General features: G+C 35.9%; 1 protein-coding gene across 1 annotated transcript; it reads right to left on the bottom strand.

Annotated features, from left to right (window-relative positions):
* Positions 1-13,835: 13,835 nt before the first annotated feature.
* Positions 13,836-17,651, bottom strand: LOC111897595 (protein disulfide-isomerase). Its single transcript, XM_023893544.3, has 10 exons — positions 17,377-17,651; positions 16,541-16,571; positions 16,145-16,432; positions 15,855-16,043; positions 15,512-15,637; positions 15,150-15,287; positions 14,935-15,054; positions 14,734-14,851; positions 14,523-14,635; positions 13,836-14,274 (listed from the first exon to the last, which is right to left on the bottom strand). Exons 1-10 carry the CDS (start codon positions 17,556-17,558, stop codon positions 14,071-14,073), a joined length of 1,509 nt encoding a protein of 502 aa, XP_023749312.1. The 5' UTR covers positions 17,559-17,651; the 3' UTR covers positions 13,836-14,070.
* Positions 17,652-20,376: the final 2,725 nt, after the last annotated feature.

The raw sequence follows: 20,376 nt of genomic DNA, 5'->3' as shown, positions 1-20,376 counted from the left end.
TATTTGTTAGGCATTAAGTCTATAACTTTCAGGGTTTATCTCTTTTATGGACACTGTTATTTTAGGGAGTCCACCCACAATACATGTCAATGGGTTTTTAGAGTACACTGGGTGAACATATTGTTCACAACACCTACAGGTTGCGAACCTGGTAGTGTTCCACTGGACTGTCTAGAATAGTCTGTGGTTGTTATCTATACTCTGCTAGATGACTGGGCTAACGCTTGGGTCAAGGCTTCTCATTATCTTTCACCTCTCAGCCTATATATCATCTCTCTTCATCCATATCATCTTTCATCTACCCATCTTTATCCAATATATTTATAGGTATAAAAATAATATACGGTTTAAATCAAGTAAAACATGTATAAATCGTTTATCTAACATTAATATCAAGAACACAGATAATATGCATGCATATGATGTAATTTATATTAACTACTTCATATCTATGGGTAAGATGAAAGTAACTATGCACTCACACTAGTAGCGTGATTTGATAGAATCTAACTAGAAACAGTCAGTGGTTCATGATCGTCGGGCTCGGGACAAGGAATGCCTTTAGCAAACGAGAGAGGGAAAGAGATTTGGTGTAAGGAATGAAAGGGTCGAACTTGATATTTATAGGGTGTTCTGGGCAAGTTCACGTCATGGAAATGACATGTTCACATCGTGGACATGGCTGAATTACTTCATAGGTTTGTCATTTGCGTTCTAGCTTCGAAAGGTGTCCGGATGACATTCCCACGTCGTGAAAGTGTTAGGTTCACATCGTGGAGTTCCATGAGTCATCCCGTAGCCTTAGCATGTGTTTTCTAGCCTCGATTAGTAAATTTGACTAGTTTCACGTTGTGGACTTAATGTTCACGTCGTGGACTTGAGGCGGCTAGGGTTTCTGCCACATGTCATGCCCTCAGACAGCTACATCTTCGGAAGGTCATAACTTTTGCATACGAGCTTCGTTTTTTACTTTCTTTATATCCACGCGTATGTGGAGACATACTCTACAACTTTAGTTTAGGTCACTAAGGCTAAAAAGTACTTTATCGTAAACTCATTTTTTACGATTCCCGGTGTCGTGCTGGTTTTGTCGTGAAACTTCGACAGGTCATAATTTCTTCGTTATAACTCGGATTTTGGCGTTCTTTATATGTACGGAACCCCTGTAACATATACTACAACTTAGTTAAGATTATTTATTCTAAATAATCCTCTATCAAAAAGTCATTTTTGATGCTTATTGTCTCTAATTTGACTAGCCCGAATCCACGGGCGTTACAAATAACATTAAAATCACAAATATAACATTACATAGACTTTTTATAAAAAAAACATCTAAATTTCAAAATACTAGATACCTTTATTCATGATTATAGGCTATTTGTAGAATGATATTTTGTTGGATTATTTATTAGTTATATTGTTGCTAAAAAAGAAGTAGATTCTACAGATCAAATACCATATTCAGTATGATATGATTTAAATAAATTATATTTTCTTATAAGTTCTATGAGTTTTTTTTTTTGCATCCAAGTGAATTAAAAGATTGGCATATTTTTTTTGCATCCAAGTGAATTAAAAGATTGGCATATTGAATATGTGTTGGTTCTAAATTAGCATATTTGCTAAACCTTTTTTCCTTCGAATTGTGTGTTTATTTACAATTGGCTTCATGGGAACATGTATGAACTAAGTTTATGCCACACATATATACCACAATTCCTAAAGTAGTTCCAAAATAGAAGGTGTGTTTCATTATTCATCGGTATCTTCTCCATTGGTAATCACTTTGTCATTGTTTCATTATTCATTGGCATTTTATCTGTTGGTAATCACTTTGTCAATTAAATAGTTGTAAGAAGGTCTTGGATGCAACATCGCTTGATCAGATCAGCAACTTTTATTGCATGGTTTTTCACTGCCATGGTAAATGGCTGACAACACAAGAGACGGTATTTTAAATTATTTTTAAAAATTTTAGTTATATTTTCAAATAATGTTCTTAATTAAGTGTGCGATTGATGAATTCATTTATTTTTAAAAATTTTAGTTATAGTTTCAATTAATGTTCTTAATTAAGTGTGCGATTGATGAATTCATGTTGCGATTATTCTTAACGAATTTGTTTCGCTTCTTTTCGTTATTTAATTTATTTTATTTTATATTTAACATATTATATTTATATTAATTACCAAATTGGTTTGTGAGGAGGTTTACTATTCATTCCACGTAAGCAAAAAGGAAGCGTTTCTTTGGGTGCTTTTCTAAGGTGTTGTTTGTTTTTTGAAGCCAAAATGTCTGCAGTCTGCGGACCATATCTGCAAGCCTCTACGGCAGAAGAGGTGGACCAAATGTCTGCAGTCTACAATAAGAAGACTGTTTGTTTTTAACGTCTGCAGCTGTTGAAATAAATTAATTTTTCAAACTTAATTTCATGTCATAAACATTAAAAATGCATTTTCAGTAAAAAGAGAAAGAAAAAAAAACGGGTGGTCTTTTTTTTAGGTTAAAATGAGGTCTGAAGACCTTTGAAGACAATGGCTCATGTCTGCGCCAGGAAGACCTCACGCAGACGTTTTTTTGTCTGCGCACTTCCAAAAAACAAACACTCTGCGAGGGCATATGTCTGCGCGTTGTTTGCGCGGCGCAGACAAAAGTGGTTGCGCAGCTCTTCAAAAAAAAAAAACAGCCCCTAAGTCTTCATACTTTCAATTATTTTTCATTTTCCTCCTTTTATTTTTATTTGTTTTTATATTTTGTACCCTTAAATTAATTTTGATATAACAATTTTTATCCTAATAATTTTAAGCATTTCTTTCGGTGCTTTTCTAAGTCTTCATACTCAATTCTTTTTCATTTTTCTTGATTTACTTTTATTTGTTTTTATATTTTGTATCCCTAAACTAATTGTGATGTAACAATTTGTATCCTAATAATTTTAAAATTTATATATATATATATATATATATATATATATATATATATATATATATATATATATATATATATATATATATATATATATATATATATATATTTATATTCTTTCCCCTTAATTAATTTTTAGTTAATAGTTTTCGATCCTTATTATTTTAAAGTTAAATTATCAGTATTTTATACATTACAATTTGGTCTCTTACTATATTTTAAAGTTACATTTTGCCCTCTTATATAATTTTTTAATAATCATTTTTTATTAAATTATTAATGATACACTTTCAAGTCAACTAATTGTATCCATATTTTATTTTGATATTTTTGTGTTCCACTTTATATGATTTAATCGTCTCCGTGATATATATGATGTCAAACTGAGTTTTTTAACAAACCGGAGCTTCCGCAGCAACGCGCGGACGGTCCAAACCCTAGTTAGATATTAAACCCCAACTTTTACAATAGAAAACGTTAAGCGAAGAAAATGCAGTGAAAAAAATGAAATAACCGAATTGTTCTTTTTACATTTAACATTATATTTCTTTTAGATGTTATATTAAACGATATATTTATTTTAAAATAAAATTATAAACTTAGTGACAAAACTTTTATTTTTATGAATTAATAATTTTTTATAAATATTTGATTAGTTATTACGATTTCGAATATGTATAATGTTTTTCTTTCTCAATCGTGTTTCTCAGGAGTATAAACCTACTTAGTATATAAACTTAAACACATTCAATTTTGTTAATTTCATATTAGCTTATATAAATATAAATATTTATTATAATTTAAATTATGTGTACTACTTCTTCATATTACAGTTTCATATTAGTAAATCATTTATATTAATATGGTTTGATATTGATAACAAATATTTTTGAACGTTTGGAATAAAAAGATGCTAAAAACATTTTATAACGTAAAGAGTTCCCACTCGTTTCTTATCCCCGAAGAAAACCTTTTTAATTTAATTTTAAGGCCACCAAGCAATAGCATCACCTCCCTTGACATTCATTTACTTCATCCCACCGCGCGTCGTATTATTTTAATATATGTCACTCATGTTTTTGGAATCAACAATCTTCCACCAAAAGACCTCTAATATATTTTCTGACCTTCGTTTATTACTTTTGTTAATATTTTTGTCATATTTATTGTCTTGTCGTGACTTTTTTTTTAATGTTACTGATATTGTATTTTTTTTTTTTTTGTAAAATGATAAAGTAAAGTTTATAAGTAAAAGAACAAATAAATTAATAATATTCAATGATGTCTTTGTGTCGACATGTATAAACAGAATTTATCGAATACTAAAAACAATTGATAGCGTTTTGATATTGTATAAATTAATTTATACATTTTTTTACAACTATATATTGATACAAAATAGATCGATAAGCATTTTTTTTAAATTGTTATTAATGTTTTAAATATGTAATCCCAAACACCCTCTTACATTTAATTAGATTGCACTTCGTGGTTTCAGGCTCTTACGCAAGAAAGCAAAATAAAACAACAAAATGACACAGGAATTTAACGTTGTTTGATCGATGTGACATACGTTCACGGACAAAAGCGGAGAACTCTTTCTATTCTTTGTGACAACCCGAAAATTTTGTCTTGTAAAGGCAAACCAATCAACCTTAATTCAGACTCGTTCGTGCTATCTTTTAGCACTGTTTAGAGTCTGTTTGAGTGTTCTAAGCCTAGTACGTTCAAGAAATGAGTGTTAGGAAGCACCTGCTAGAATCACTATACAACATTCAAGGCTTAAACACCACCAAAAGGAGTTCACGGCCACGACACATGAGTTTACGGTCGTAAACTCATGGTTGGCCGTAACCCCCCCCCCCCCCCCTAAGTCTCATTTCCTTCACTTTTCTTTCATTCTTACAAGAAACTTCCATTCTCTCTCAAGTATCATCGAGTTATTCATCCTAGATCTTCAAAAACGTAAGTGTTTCTCCCATCTTTGAGTTGTTATCCTTCTTAATCTTGTAAGCATTTCTTGATTCATCCATGAGATCATCTCTTTTATGATAGATCTTCAAATCTTCATCTTTCACCAAGAACACCATGAACACAGACTTGTTCTTGGTGGCCAAAAACTCCTCAAAGGCCCTTAAAAGTGTGAGTATTCCATCTATCATCTAGTTGGACATGTTAAACACTACATCATAGTCTTGAAACATCATCAATCTCATAAACTTCAAGAGTTTACGACCATAAACTCTTGGTTATGGTCGTAAACCCTTGTTTTGGTCATATCGTGAGCCTTAAACACTTCTAAGTACTTGTTATCCATTAGAACACTTGAACCTTTGGAACCCCTTTGATTTAAGACCCAATTACCCTAAACATCTTGAGTTTACGGCCATGCATGGAATCTCCCTTAGCTGTAAACCCATGATTTGGACACCTTTTGGCCGCAAACCCTTCTTATATCCAAGCATTAGACCTTGAACCCCTAATGAATGTTAGATAGGACCTTAAACCACTCTCTTTTGCATAATGTTCATGAGTTTACGACCGTAAACTCCTTACTTGGTCGTAAACTCATCTATCTTGGCCGTGAACACTCCTTTGATCAATCATATGTGATTCTACACTCCATTCCAAGTGTCCCTTAGTCCCTTGGAGTGTTTCATTGCATGATAGTTGCTTTAAACACTAAATTCATGCCATTATATGTCATTAGGACTCATTTGTGTATCGGGGATACATTCGTGGAACTTCTCATCCTTACGCAAACCTTCGATTGAATCACCTACATAAGGTGAGTTCATACCCCTATAATCAATCTTTTAAACTATTTTAAATGATTTTAGGGGGGGATACAAGTTGAACACAATGTTAAATTGAGTAAATGTTTTGTTATAAACATCTTTTAAAGGATTGCTTATGTATTAATAAGTGATCAAAACGTTTCAAAAACTCTTTTAAAGTTATGTTACTTTATAGTTTACAAAACTCTGTTTTCAAAGTGAAATCATAACTTAGTAGATAAAAATGAGTCTTTTCTTCAAGTCAGTATCAGATCAAGTAAACATACTAGTAAACTATAATAGATATAGTTTAGAGGTTCAATTCACACTAGAACATAGAGAACATACTATAAAGAGAAACAGGGAGGAAGATACAATACACGATAACAGAGAGAACATACTAAATACTATAACAGAAGAACAAATCATGATTAAAAACGCTTATACTAATTATTCCCAGTAACCTAGGAAGGGAATATATAATTAACTCATTGTTTTAAACAAAAGATGATATTAAAAGTGGTATAAGGATATATACATATATGGTGCATCTACAATATGCCATGATTTATATGTATATATGGGGTACATCTACAAAGTACCGGAGGGATCTATATGGGGTACATCTACAAAGTATCGGCGCTATATATGGGGTACATCTACAAAGTACCGGTTTATTAAAAAGGGTATATCTGCAAAGTACCGGACAATAATAAATAAAATACATAACTGACTCGAAACATGAACATTCAGTTAATAGGTGGCCTATAATGCTAACTTTATGATTCCTTAGTTTATACATCAGGGATATATATATATATATATATATATATATATATATATATATATATATAAATCGGGTCCGACAGATAGTAGGATGTGTGCTTTTCGCTTCATTTCATGTTCCTTGTTTGGTTGTGGGCTTGGATCAGATACACATAGTCTACTATATATTCGATTTTAGCTATATATATATATATATATATATATATATATATATATATATATATATATATATATATATATATTCCGTATACACTGAGTAATCTGTGACAACCGTCAATTTCTGGTCCAGTCAAAGTCAATAAAAGTCAACAAGTCAAACCGGTCAACTCAATTAACCCTTGTATATTAAGGATTTCATTAGGTTTAAAGTTATATAACTCGCTATGTTAATACAAAGTACCACTTGAAAGTTTCATATGTTTAGAAAATCTAAACCCTAATCAGGGAAAGTGGTAGAACTACTAGATAAAACGTTATTTCATACCCCTCAACGGCATATAACACTCATAACGAGGCTTAATAGGGTTTATAAACCTTACATTTCGAAGCTAAACACTCGCAAAGGTCACAAACAAAGTCTCTCTCAATCTCTCTCACTTTTATCTCAAATCTCTCCCAAATCTCTCCCAAGTCTCTCTCATAAACTTCCTCAACTTTTTATAATCATTTGGGGCATCCCGACACTTAACGGAGCCAAAAACCACGCAAAACAGGAAGTTTATTGATAAAACAACCATATAGGGCCAAAGCTCATTGTAACACCCAAAGTTTTGAAGGCCAAGAAAGGAAAGAAAACCCTAAGTTTAGGGGTCGACTCGGCGAGTCCATGAGGCGGACTCGGCGAGTCCGAGCGGGATCCGGGCCGAGGAGTAAGTGACCGACTCAGCGAGTAGGCCAAGGTGACTCGGCGAGTCTGGTCTGTGCGTGGAAAACCCTAAATTCGGGACTTGGAGCCTATATAAACATCTTAATCTTCTTCCTAGGGTTCCCTTACTGCCTCTTCAGCCCTGGATACCAAACCCTAGCCGTCATAACCTTTGATTGAGCCATTTGTTGCCTTGGAAGGTGCATTAAGCTTGGAAAAGGAAGAAGGAACTTGGAGGAGCAAGAAGGGACTATAGATCTGGAGTTTGTGGAGCCTTTCTGAGATATTGAAGGTAATAAGTCGTCCCTCTCTCCTTTAGGTCTTCCATGGTTGTGAGATTTAGGGCTTTTAAGCCATGGTTTGACACCCATTTGAGTTAGAAGCCAGATCTGGAGTTGCTACTTCAGATCCAAGTGTGTTATGGACTAGAGAAGCATAAAGTATCAGCCCTTGAGTCAATGTTGAAGCCCCTTGGCCTTAAACCCTAAGTTTATGGTGTATTTTGCTTAGATCTCTTTCTCTACACGTAAAATTTGCAACTTTACGTGAGGAATAGGCTTGGGAAGGGTAGATCTACAGATTTGAGTCCCTGCATGACTCAAAAGTCCTCTGCATGTATGAACGACCGGATGGACTCGGCAAGTCCTTTGAGTGGACTCGGCGAGCATCTTGAAGATGAGGAGGAACTCGACGAGTGGGATGAACGGCTTGTCGAGTCGGATGAAGTTGGGCATGAACTCGGCGAGTTGGAAGAACAACTCGGCGAGTTGGATGAAGATTGTCTTGGACTCGGCGAGTCTGTTCTTGGACTCGACGAGTCAAGTCGCGAAACCCCAAACCCTTTGAGTTTAGACTCGAATCAGTGAGTCGATTAGAGACTCGGTGAGTTGGACAGGTCAGGACTCGGAAATCGGTAGACTCGGCGAGTCATGGACTGACTCGGCGAGTAGAGTCGCGAGTGGAAGGACTCTGGACTTATGAACTCGACGAGTCAGTATGGTGACTCGACGAGTAGGGTTGACCTGGAAGGTTGACTTTGACCAGGACTTTGACTTTGACCTGAGTTGACTTAGTTGACTTTCGGGAGATAGTTAGACTAAGGGTTGTATTGATATGGGTAGCTCGGGTAGCTAGTGGAGCAGGAGTTCAGAGAGTTGTTGGTCAGCAGCCAGAGGATTATCAACAGAGTTCAGCAGTGCAAGGTGAGTCTCCTCACTGTTTGTATGGGTCTAAGGCACCAATGCCGACCCATTTAGAATATGCATGAAAGACCAGGAGCGGCTCCTGGCACACAATATGTTATTGTGTATGATAGGAAGACCCGGGGGTTAGCCCTAGGCAATATGCATGAAAGACCAGGGGGTGGCTCCTGGCACACAATATGTTATTATGTATGATAGGAAGACCCGGGGGTTAGCCCTAGGCAATATGCATGAAAGACCAGGGGGTGGCTCCTGGCACACAGTATGTTATTATGGATGACAGGAAGACCTGGGGGTTAGCCCTAGGCAATATGTATGAAAGACCAGGAGGTGGCTCCTGGCACATTGTATGCTATTATATATGAAAGACCAGGAGGTGGCTTCTGGCACACTGTATGGTGTTTAGCTAAGTAGGGTAGTATGTACGGTTGTCTTTGTGATACTTGCATAAAAAACCAGGGGGTGGCCCTTGGCACATGTCTGTAAGACCAGGGGGTGGCCCTTGGCACTTGTCTGTAAGACCCAGGGAGCGGCCCAGGCTTGACCAGGAAGACCACGCGCGGCCCGTGGCATAATGGCAAGACTATGTTTGGCACATATCACCTTATTTGATTATGGATAAGTCGCTTATGTATAGCTCTTGGATATGAATGGTTTGTATGGTATGTGGTATCTGGGGAACTCACTAAGCTTCGTGCTTACGGCTTTTAGTTTTGGTTTCAGATACTTCCGGTAGCGGATGATGGAGCTCGGGATGATCGCATGGCACACACCATAGATTAGTCAGCCTGGGAATGTTTTACTCTGATAATGAACATGTGTTTTGAAAACTAATACTCTGTTTATGTTTTGAAATAATGATTTTACTTTAAGTGATACTTTATTAAAAGAAATTTTTAGTCTTGAATTTTGGGACGTTACACTCATATTAGGACCGAAGCCCCATTAGAACCGAACCTTAATGGAACCGAAACCTTAGAGACCGAGACCAAAGGACCGAAGCCGAGACCAGAGAAGCGAAGCCGAACCATAGGGACCAAACCTGCTAAGACCGAAACTACTTTCAGGACCGAAGTCACCTTCGGGTTCGGTCTATTTCGCTCCATCTGAGCTTCGGCGTAGTTCGCTTCTTCCGCCTTCGCTCCATTTCGCTTCCTTCTTGTGTTCGCATGTGAAGTTGCTCGGGCCGAACCTCCTCTTGGTCCTCAACATTCCTAGACTGAACCTACCTTCGGTTAACAACCTCTAACGACCGAACCTTCGGCCTGACTTCGGATCTTCGCCATTTTCACCCGGTTTTCGACCACAACTTCGTTTTAAGCTCGTTTTTCGTGATTTTAACGCGGGATTTTCACCCAAACTCGTATTTTGACTTAAGAGACTCTATATTATCATATTTTAATCACATTTTGAGGAGGGGGATCCTAAACTAAGTACAATATCTTTTGGGTAAGATATGGTGTTGGAGTGTTGACTTTATCTAGAGTATGACACAAGTTAACACCCATACCCTCATAGGACAACCCTCAGTCACTATTCCTCCCTACCTAATCAACTATTTGTCCTTTTACACCCCTCCTCCAGCTGGATAGCTTCATCAAAAGCTGGAAACTCTCATATCTCCTTCCACTTTATTCACTCCCTCTCACAAAAAAGCAAACACCTCTCTCTCTCACTTCCTTCTCTAGAACTTGAGACTTCAAGGTTGTTCTTGAGATTTTCACTTCATTTTTGGTAAGTATTTCATCCTACATTTGAATACTCTTTACTTCTTCACTCAAATCATGAATCTCTTACACAAATATCATCGTATTTGTGCCTAGAATCTTTGAATCTTCAAGCACCTCCCAAGTGTTCTTGACTTGGAAGCCTCTCTTCTTCCACATTCATCTCAAGGAATCACTCAAGGTGACTTCATACCCCTACATTTTTATGTTTTCTTCAAGTTTTATGGAGGAGAATACAAGTTAAAACACCAAAAACTTAACTAAACTCAAACATTAGCTTTCAACAGGAAAGTTCAGTTCCATTCACGGACTGTTTTGAACACCTTAAACATTTTTGTTTTCAAAACTATACTAGATGAAAATAGTTCAGGTTTATACCTTTAAAATGAATACTTGCACATATTAACATGATTTTTCAACAATTTGTGGTGATTTTTACAAAACTGTTTATCACTATAGCTACGAATTCGGACCAGTCTGTGAATATGAACGTTTTCGCGCCAGTTAGAGGCTCCTAAAAATAATGATAAAATTTATGAACAAACTAGACATATTTTCTAAACTCTCATAGTTTACAGATTCAGTTTTCGACTTCGTATGATTTTTCCGTGATTTTTCTAAAACAGTGCAGAAATGTTAAAAACGAATCAACAACTTATACTTTCACAACACTTTGTAACATGTTGAGCAAAGTGTTAAACTTTGATAAATTCTTATTTTGCATGTGTTTTTCTGTTATGATATAATTAGAAAGAAATCACTAAATGGTAAGAGTCCTTTTTTACTACATATATAACAAGATGAAACATAATAAGTATAGTTATGTTTTGCTAAATTACTACATACTACACAATAAACTATAAAGGGTATAGTTTGGGATTTCACTTTTCAAACATACAAGATAAACGGAGATTTCAATCCCACTACCGAAAAGGTTTTTACACTCTCACTACACGTAAACGTGTTATCGTAAATTGTCAGACTAGTCTTCATTGTATTCTTAGAGTAAGGGTTAAAACGCCTGCTAGTTATAACCAAAATCTCTTGTAGGGAGAGCGTGATAATTGTGTATAGATCTATATTGGGATTGACAAACCACACCCTTTGCTGTTTCCCACAGTTCGACCGGCCAGTCGGGGGTGACAAATGCCATATCTACTTCGACGCTTGAAGAACGTCGCGTGCAGGTCATCTTTTTCATAGTATGGTTATGGCAACTCACATAGGGAGATAACGACACACATTTGCGAGGATTTCTACTTTAAAAATGGATTTAGACATTTAAATCAACATTCATTGTTATGAGTATGAAATAACATGCATACACTAGGTCTTGAGATTTAAGACTACATAACGTTATTTATGGAAAATATTGGATTTTTCTTGGTTATGCATATCCTTTACAAACAAAGGTTTTCAAACTCGGGATACATCGCTCAGTTTTACGTTATCAAATAAAACTACTATACTTACTGGCAATAACCAAGGTTTTCAAACTATAGATCTAAAAGCTTATGAACTCACCAACTTAATTGCTGACACTCTTTCAAAGCTACTTGCATTTTCAGGTAATCAGTAAAACAGGTAACTACCAGCTTTTGAGGATGGAATGCTACGGCGTCAAGGAAAACATTTTTGTCATTATATTGTAATCGATTTTGAAACATGTAAACTTGTGAAATCATGTAACTTTCTTGATTATATTTTTAATGGTTGTGTTTACTTTGAGCACTATTATACTCGTTGTTATGATACTGTACATGAAGTCCTCTACCCTCGGACGTTTCCGTCATCCTTGGTTTGGGGGTGTGACATAATCATAAGGGGTACCAGGTATAGGCCAGGTCATAACATACAAAGTCAGTACACCGTTTTCTAGTACAAAAACATACTTTTCAGATAGAACATGTAGTAGACAAAAATAGAAACTTACCAGTAAAGGTTTTAATCTATTTTATTAACCCAATATAACTTAAAGGACCTTAGGTGGTTAATTCTATAATACCTTGGTCTATACATCAGAGTTATATACATTTAATACCCGATAGGCAGTTGGATATGTGTTTTCCGCCTTACTTCTTGTTCCTTGTTTGGTTGTGGGCTTAGGGCAGATTTACACAACTAACTATCTATTCGATAGTAGATTATATATAGTCAGTATAAACCAAGTGATTATAGAAGGAACCATTGTGGTTACCATTTTTACTAAAAGAAATAAGGGTTTTCTTAAAGAATGTTTTCTTCAAATATAAGGAAACTATTACAATTAACTCCATGAGTACCAAGTGAATACACCAGGGTTATATAAAATGGAGATCTAACAAGCAATGGAATGTTTGACTTCCGCCTCATTTCATGTTCCTTGTTTGGTTGTGGGCTTAGGGCAGATTCACACAATCAATTGTTTGTTTGATCTGGATTCTATATAACTTGTATCCATTTAGCATTCATAGAAAGGATTGTAGAGTCATTTTACTTATCTTTCATCATATCAGAAGATATAGAATCTTTTTGAGGAACAGGCGAACTTTTCTATAAAGGATTTACAACTTACTTAACATCACTAAAATCTTATGAACTCACCAGCTTAAATGCTGATCAACTCTTTCAAAATAACTTGTATTCTCAAGAAACTAATAGACAGGTACGCGCACTGGGATACAGAAGATGGAGCATATTAGCTTCATGTCTTATTTTGTTATGTACTTTTGGATTCAATCTTTTGTGAATCACTACTTGCAAACACTTTAATATTAATACAATGGTTGTTGGTTAGTATGATTGCTATGATATATGTGTTGTGATACTAAACATGACGTCTTCCGCCTCCGAACGTTTCCGTCGTTCCGGTTTGGGGGTGTGACATTCTTAGACTCTTACAAAAAGTTATCACAATAGAATCCCTAACAATAGAATCCCTAACTACGAATACTTATAACAATAAAGTTGAACTTGTATACAAATACTCCAAACACTTATCTATTTGAAATTATCGTTCGGGTTTTCTTCACTTCATTTAGGTTAGATTATTTATTTGGGTCACCAAATTTCCTACTCCACATTAACATTGGTATTTGGAGTTTTTCCAATAGATGGTGGGACCTTGGAGAATTTTGAAAAACAAAAACTTTCTTTTCTTCTAAATCAAAATCCACTTAGCTTTTTTTTTTTTTTTTTTTGGGGGGGGGGGGGGGGGGGGGGGGAGAGAGGAGGAATGACATTTGGTCTATGGCTTTATTTGATCACTACTACGAGAATATAGATTTACCAACGTATCCAAAGACCAAAAGAATCCGTTTATTTATTTCTTGTAATTTCAGATAAACGCCAAAACAAGGGCATGAAACATCATGTTTTGATATATCCTTTACATACAAAAGTATCACCATATATGTTCCCTCGTTAATTCCTGAAAGCATAAAATAGATTTACGAAATTTTATCTCATGACATGAGACCTCTACCCGTTTACTGTATTCGTAATTCAGATCAAGTAAGTTTCCTGTTATAGTTAATGATTACTTTAAAAACCTCCTCCAATGAAGCAACAATTTTGAAAAAGTAGTTTCGTTTTCATTTTATTTATATTCATTCTAGCCAAACATTTATTCATACCATGCATTACAAAAGTACCCGGTGGTGGCCATGGTGGCAACGGTGGTGGTGGTGGAGGTGGCGGTTTGGTACACAACTAATTTAAGGATAATATCCGCAATTTTAACTTAAAAAGTCTCAAAACTTAAAAGAGTACATGAAACTGAACTACGGATGGGAAAAGAAAACTCTTCATAGCTCATCTTTTGCTGGTTCGGTTGTTGTGGTTGGTTGAGAAATCTCGCCTTCACGGTTCTTTTGAATGAACTCGATAATATCTTCTTTTGTTCTGTTCCCATCATATGGCAACACTTTTCCACTTGAGGTTCTGAAATACAACGTCGGGTAACCTTGAACTTCAAACGTATCACTTGGAATGTCGTTGTTTGATCCATCCTAATAAACACCAAAAACAAACTTTAAATAATTCTACAATTTATACTGTGTTTGGCATACATTCGTCTGAGACTCTTGACTCTCATCTCAATCAGACAAAAATCGCGTTTTTTTTGTTCCACGTCCACCCATAAAGGTGAAACCGGACATGATCTTGATCTCTCTCGTGTGTGAAAAAAGACGTAAATACCCTCGTCATTAAAAAAAAAAAAAAAAAAAAAAGTATTCTCGGTGTTGTGAGAACTTACGAATTTGGCAATCATGACACCAGCGTCGTTTTCAAAGGAGACAGCAACTTCGTCCAAAATTGGAGCAAGTTTCTTGCAATGGCCACACCATGGTGCATAGATCTCTAGTAGAACTGTCAACAAACAACGAGGGGTTCATATGTCATTTTACTTGATATAGATAGAATGACTTAACGCATGAATACTTAAAATATATTTTTAAATATCTTACTGTTCTTTGTGGACTCCAAAACCATGTCTTTAAGGCTATTAGCAACCACCACTTTCACAGGCTCGTCATTGGTTTCTGGAATAGGCTCCGACTTTATAAAGGGCTTCACTTTTCCATCCTACAAAAAACCCAACAAAATATTAGTCGATAATAAATGAGCATAAAAAAATATATAATTATAATTATTGTTATTATTTATACCACATAGTCCTTCAACCAAGGAGCCATTTGATCAGATTCAACATTTGAGTTAATAAACTTGAGACCATTACTGTTTTGTACAATGAGGACAGGTGATTGGTCTTCTTTAAGCCCAAAATACTGCACATCACATCACATCCAGGTCAACAGGAAAGTCAAACATCAGTCAAATTCAAAGAAAACGATGAAAAATGAAAAAAATATATATAATTTACCTGCAAAGCAGCTTGACTAGCCTTAACATCACCAATGAGGAAATTTAATCCCTTTCCTTTGTATACACCAGCAACATCATTGTATTTTGACTTGAAACTTTCAATTTGCTCATGACTGAAATCAAGAAACAACATAGCCTACACACAACAAACACATTGAAAGTTAAAGGCCTAAATGCAAGAAATAGCAATGCACTATCATTTTGTTCTTATTAGGACAATGTGATATGAAAAAAAATCATCCAATTATAGAAGGGAAAATTGCTTTGTGTTTGGATGTGGATTTTTCATGGTAAAATGTTGTAATATGAAGAAATGAAAGTAGAATGCTATAATAATAAACAAATAAGTATGGCATATACCTTTGCATTGGAACTTTCAAAGTATTTGATTAGAAATGGTTGGTTGGATGGACTTTGGTCAAAGAGTGTCACAAGAGGAATGCTGGAGTCTTCAATAAACTTCTCCAAGGCATCAACTTCAAATGTCTGAAACATCACAAAGCAAATGTTAATAAATTTGTCACAAGTGTTTTATTTTTATATTTTAAAAGAAACAAAGAATCCACCCAAGTATAGCATTGTAAGTTCAATATACTTTTATTTAGACATTATACTTTGAAAAATCTACCTAATATACATTGTTATATCTTGCATTTAACCCTAGCCATAAGAAGATAGGGTACAAGTGTACAAGTGGCAATACCTTGAAATCAACAAATAGTTCATCAAAGGGCTTCAGTAACCTAATTGTTGGGGTGGAGGCTGGTGATTCCCCACGTGGAAGGAGTTCAGCATTGGTAGTATGCCCAAAATCATAATCTGATCTCAGCTTGTCAGCTAAGATTGTGAAATTCTCATATTCTTCACCAGAGAATGTTGGGAAAATTCCTACCTGTATTGTGCATTAAACATGTAAGGCCTTCTTATAATGGAATTGGGAAAGGAATGGAATTAGGAAAGGAATGGAATTGGGAAAGGAATGGAAAAGCTTACCACAAAGACCTTCTTTTCATCTATAAGGGTGGCTGCATCTTCTGGAGTTTTGATTTCAAATGATGCAGGACCAACTTGTTTCTTTAAGTATTCCACTATACCATCAGCCTCACGAGGGCCTTTGTAGTCTTGAACAACTTCTCCTCCACTTTTCAAGATCTTGATTGTAGGGAAACCTTGAATCTCATATTGTTGTGCAAGTGGTTTGTTTTCTTCAGCATTGGCATCAACCTTTGCCAAATAAACTGGAGGATCGTTGCTTGACAACACAGATGCTGCCTTTTCATACTGCACATAACAAGTTTCAAGTGAAAAATGAAATCATTATGTGTTTCAAGAAAGATAGTTTGTGTTTATAAGTGGACAATTTGAGAAACAAGATAGATAGATAGATACCTCTGGAGCTAGACTCTTACAGTGACCACACCTGTTGAAAATGGCAGGATGCAATTTATAAATGTAAGCAACTGATTTTATTGAACAAGGAGAATTTTAAATGAATGAACTTAGATATATGCAATTCCAAACCTACTGATACAAATTGAAGCTGAGAAAAGTAATAAGAAATGATAGTAGGTGAGTGGATTTATTAAAAAGAATTCCCTATACATCAGAAATTAACAAGGGGGGAGGTCATACAATTTAAAACCAACTTTCTAAAGCAAAGTGTCTGAGATACGTGTGACATTTAATAATCAATTAACTAAGATTTCTTGTAATATTTTAAAACCAGATCCAGAATTCCAGATCAGTCAAACAAAAGCTGGTCTAAACGTTATTAGATACAACGGAATATATGGACCCGATTCAGTTTTGAAAATTCTACAAATTATCACAGATTTGATAAAATGTTGTTCAATCGCACATCTATTTGCATGAACTGTACAAACAAAACTTGATCTGAATGCTTCAATCTCTTTCTCGGTTCCATTCTACCCATAAATGCATCTATAAAGTTAGATCTGTGTCTAAAAACACAAACGAACGCACACAGAAACAGAATTTATTCTTCAATAACTCACAAACAATTACACGAACAAATCGATCTACATACATGCAAAATTGCGAGCCCTTAAAATCCAAATTGAAGACATTAAGAACAGTCAAACATTTTTCCACAAACTTCAACTCAATTGCAGAAAACAGTAAGTTTGTTAATTATAAATCAGAACAAATTAATCGAATCATAACAAACAGTAAATGAAAGATAAATTAAGTAGATAGATTTATACCAAGGAGCGTAGAACTCAACGACGATGAATTTGTGTTTAGACACGACTTCTGTGAAATTTGAGTGATCCAAAGTCAAAACATATTCTTTCTCCGCCTCGGTAGCAGAAGAGATCGAGACACATGATGATATGATTGCAAAAACACAGAAGAAAAGTGCAGTATAAACCCTAGAGAACGCCATAGCTCTTGAGCTCTATGCCTCTTCTCTCTACTTTCTCTCTCTATATATAGTCACGAGCGTTATGGATAGTTTTGTCATGTGAGAAAGAAGACCAAGACAAACGAGCGACTACGGCGTGAATAAATAGGTATTTAGTGGAAATGAGCCCTATACGACGTCGTAGGTGTGGAATGTTAGAGATATTGGCATCGAATGTGAGATTCTATAAATTGTCCTCAAATAAAACAATAGGGTAAAGTGTAAGTTTTATCCCTTGACTTATACTCAACTTACAGATCTAGTTTAATGAGTGATTATTTTGCATTTTTGGTCGCAAACTTACTATAGTATTTCTTTTTGGTCTTTGGGGCTAAAGCCTGAAAGTATTAACAAATATCCGTTATATGAAGTCATATTTGTGTGTATCTCGTGTAAGTCGTTTGTTCTTAAATTATGGTTTTTAACTTATGGGATGAATATAAATGTTAAAACGGAAAATGCTTATAAAAGAATATGTCATGTATGTGACATTATTTAATGGAGATTCATAAACGTTATTGGTCTTATGAACAAAAAAGAAGATATTGTACTTAAATACTTTCAATAAAGCCCTTAGTATATGTTTGTTAACAAAGATATCATCGTATAGTAATAGGATATGAACGGAATGTTTGACAAGATGCGTATGTGTAACGCCCCATTTCTGGTATGTGATTTAAATAAAGCAATTTTCAATTCTTAAGGGGTACTCGACAAGTCTGTAGCCCAACTCGTCGAGTAGAGACGGGTTTTGCACGCGTTTTAAGCTGGCTACTCAAAGAGTCCATATTCTTGGACTCAGCGAGTCTGTCAGTCTGGATGAAACCCTAATTTCAAGGGTTTGCACCCTATTTAAACAACATTATGCGCCCCAAACCAGCCTACATCACCCTCAGAACGTCCCTTACTAAACCCTAGCCTCCCTTTAAGCATTCTTGGAGTATTTCTCATTTTGTGGAGGATTTTGGTGCATTTTGAAGTTAGAAGAAGAAGAGAGAAGAGGGATTTTCAAGAGGAGCAAAAAAGATATGAGTTTATTGTGTCATTCCAGTTTCCATTAAGGTATAAAGCCCGAATCTTTGTTTGTCATCATGTAGATCTCCTTAAAAGCTTGCCAGTGTTGTTTTTTAGCCATTTTCTATATCTTGAGGTCGATTTAAAGGTAGTTAAGATGAATGGGTTTCAGATCTAAGCATTTCAGGACTCCTTAAGCTCAAGGTTGACAACTTTATTGAGCTAAACACCCATTCCAAACCTAGATCTCCTCTTTTAGCTCTTTATTCGGCATTTTAGCTTCTTATGAGCATGCATGAACGTAAAGTTAGAAACTTTACGTGTGAAATCAGTCTTAGGAACCCAGATCTATGAATTAGATGGATTGGAATCGAGCAAAATCGACTGTATAGTAATGGCATGCTTGGGACTCGGCGAGTTGTTCTTCAGACTCGACAAGTCGAGTCGCGAGTCCTCGGTTTTTCCCCGATTTGAGAGTTTAGGGTGAATCAGTGAGTGGGAATGGACTTGGTGAGTTAGAGTTCAGATCTAGTGATGGAGGGACTCGGTGAGTCTACGCCCTGACTAGGCGAGTCTGGTCAACTGAAAGTTGACTTTGACCAGGAAGTTGACTTTCACCAGGGGTAAGATAGTCATTTTACCTTGAGGACAGTTATCAGTACCTGATCTAGTATTTTTGGGATTTGTAGGCGGAGAGTTCCGGAGCAGCAGTCAGCCAGTTTTAGAGTCAGTATCTCAGCAGCCAGCGTTACGATGTGAGTTTTCCTTCCAGTAGGAACGGGTCTACGGCCACAATGTCGGCCCGTCTAGTTAGCAGTAGTTCCGGACTTCGGTCTGATGCAGTAGTTCAGTGCGCTTGATGTCTCTGTGATTCAAGTATGTCTTTGTGTTATGTGTTCCAGACTTCGGTCCGATGCAGTGTGCAGTATATGTGTTCATGCTAGTTGATATGTTTATGCTATGTTATGTTCAGTTAATTTTCTGACTTCGGTTCGATGCAAGGGACAAGGTCCCAGTCACTTCCGGACTTCAGTCCGATGCAGGGGACGAGGTCCCAGTCAGTTCCGGACATCGGTCTGATGCAGAGGGCAAGGCCCTGGTTAGTTCCGGACTTCGGTCCGATGCAGTTTCCGGACTTCGGTCCGATGCAGTGGGTAAGGCCCAATAGTTGTTTATATGTTATTGTATGGTATGTCGTAGTTTGGAGGAGCTCACTAATCTTCATGCTTACAGTTTCAGTTTTGGTTTCAGGTACTTCCGTTAGCAAAGGGAAGAGCTCGGGTTGATGGCACCGCACACACCACAGCTTCAGTTTTATCCTGGGAGTTTTGTCCAGATATTTCGATATGATTGATACAGTTTTTGTTTTGACACAGTTACTATGAATTTTGAGTTACTCATTCCATGGTTCTTATTCTATATGACATTCGATGATGTGATTTTTAGTAATATTAAAACAAAAAATTTGGGGTCGTATTTTGGGTCGTTTCAAGTTGGTATCAGAGCCTTGGTTTGAGGGATTCGGGCACACTTTCGGGTGTGTCTGAACTCAAACTAAGGAAATGGTAAAAGATTTTCAAAAGAGAAACATTTTCAAAAAGAATTTTTGAAAAAAAAAACTTAGAAAGAAAAAGAGTTTTCTTAAAAAGAGAAAAGGGTGTGGTGCATGCGATCAGTCGAGCTCAAGTAAGTACTCCAAAATTAAACATACAAGTTTATGTTATGATTATCAGTTTTAGTTTCAGTAGAACAGCATGCTATAATAGGAATAAGGATCTAGGAATGA

The sequence above is a fragment of the Lactuca sativa genome, chromosome 5 (assembly GCF_002870075.4).
Source record: "Lactuca sativa cultivar Salinas chromosome 5, Lsat_Salinas_v11, whole genome shotgun sequence".
Classification (NCBI taxonomy): Eukaryota; Viridiplantae; Streptophyta; class Magnoliopsida; order Asterales; family Asteraceae; genus Lactuca; species Lactuca sativa.
This window is presented reverse-complemented; position numbering and strand designations above follow the sequence as displayed.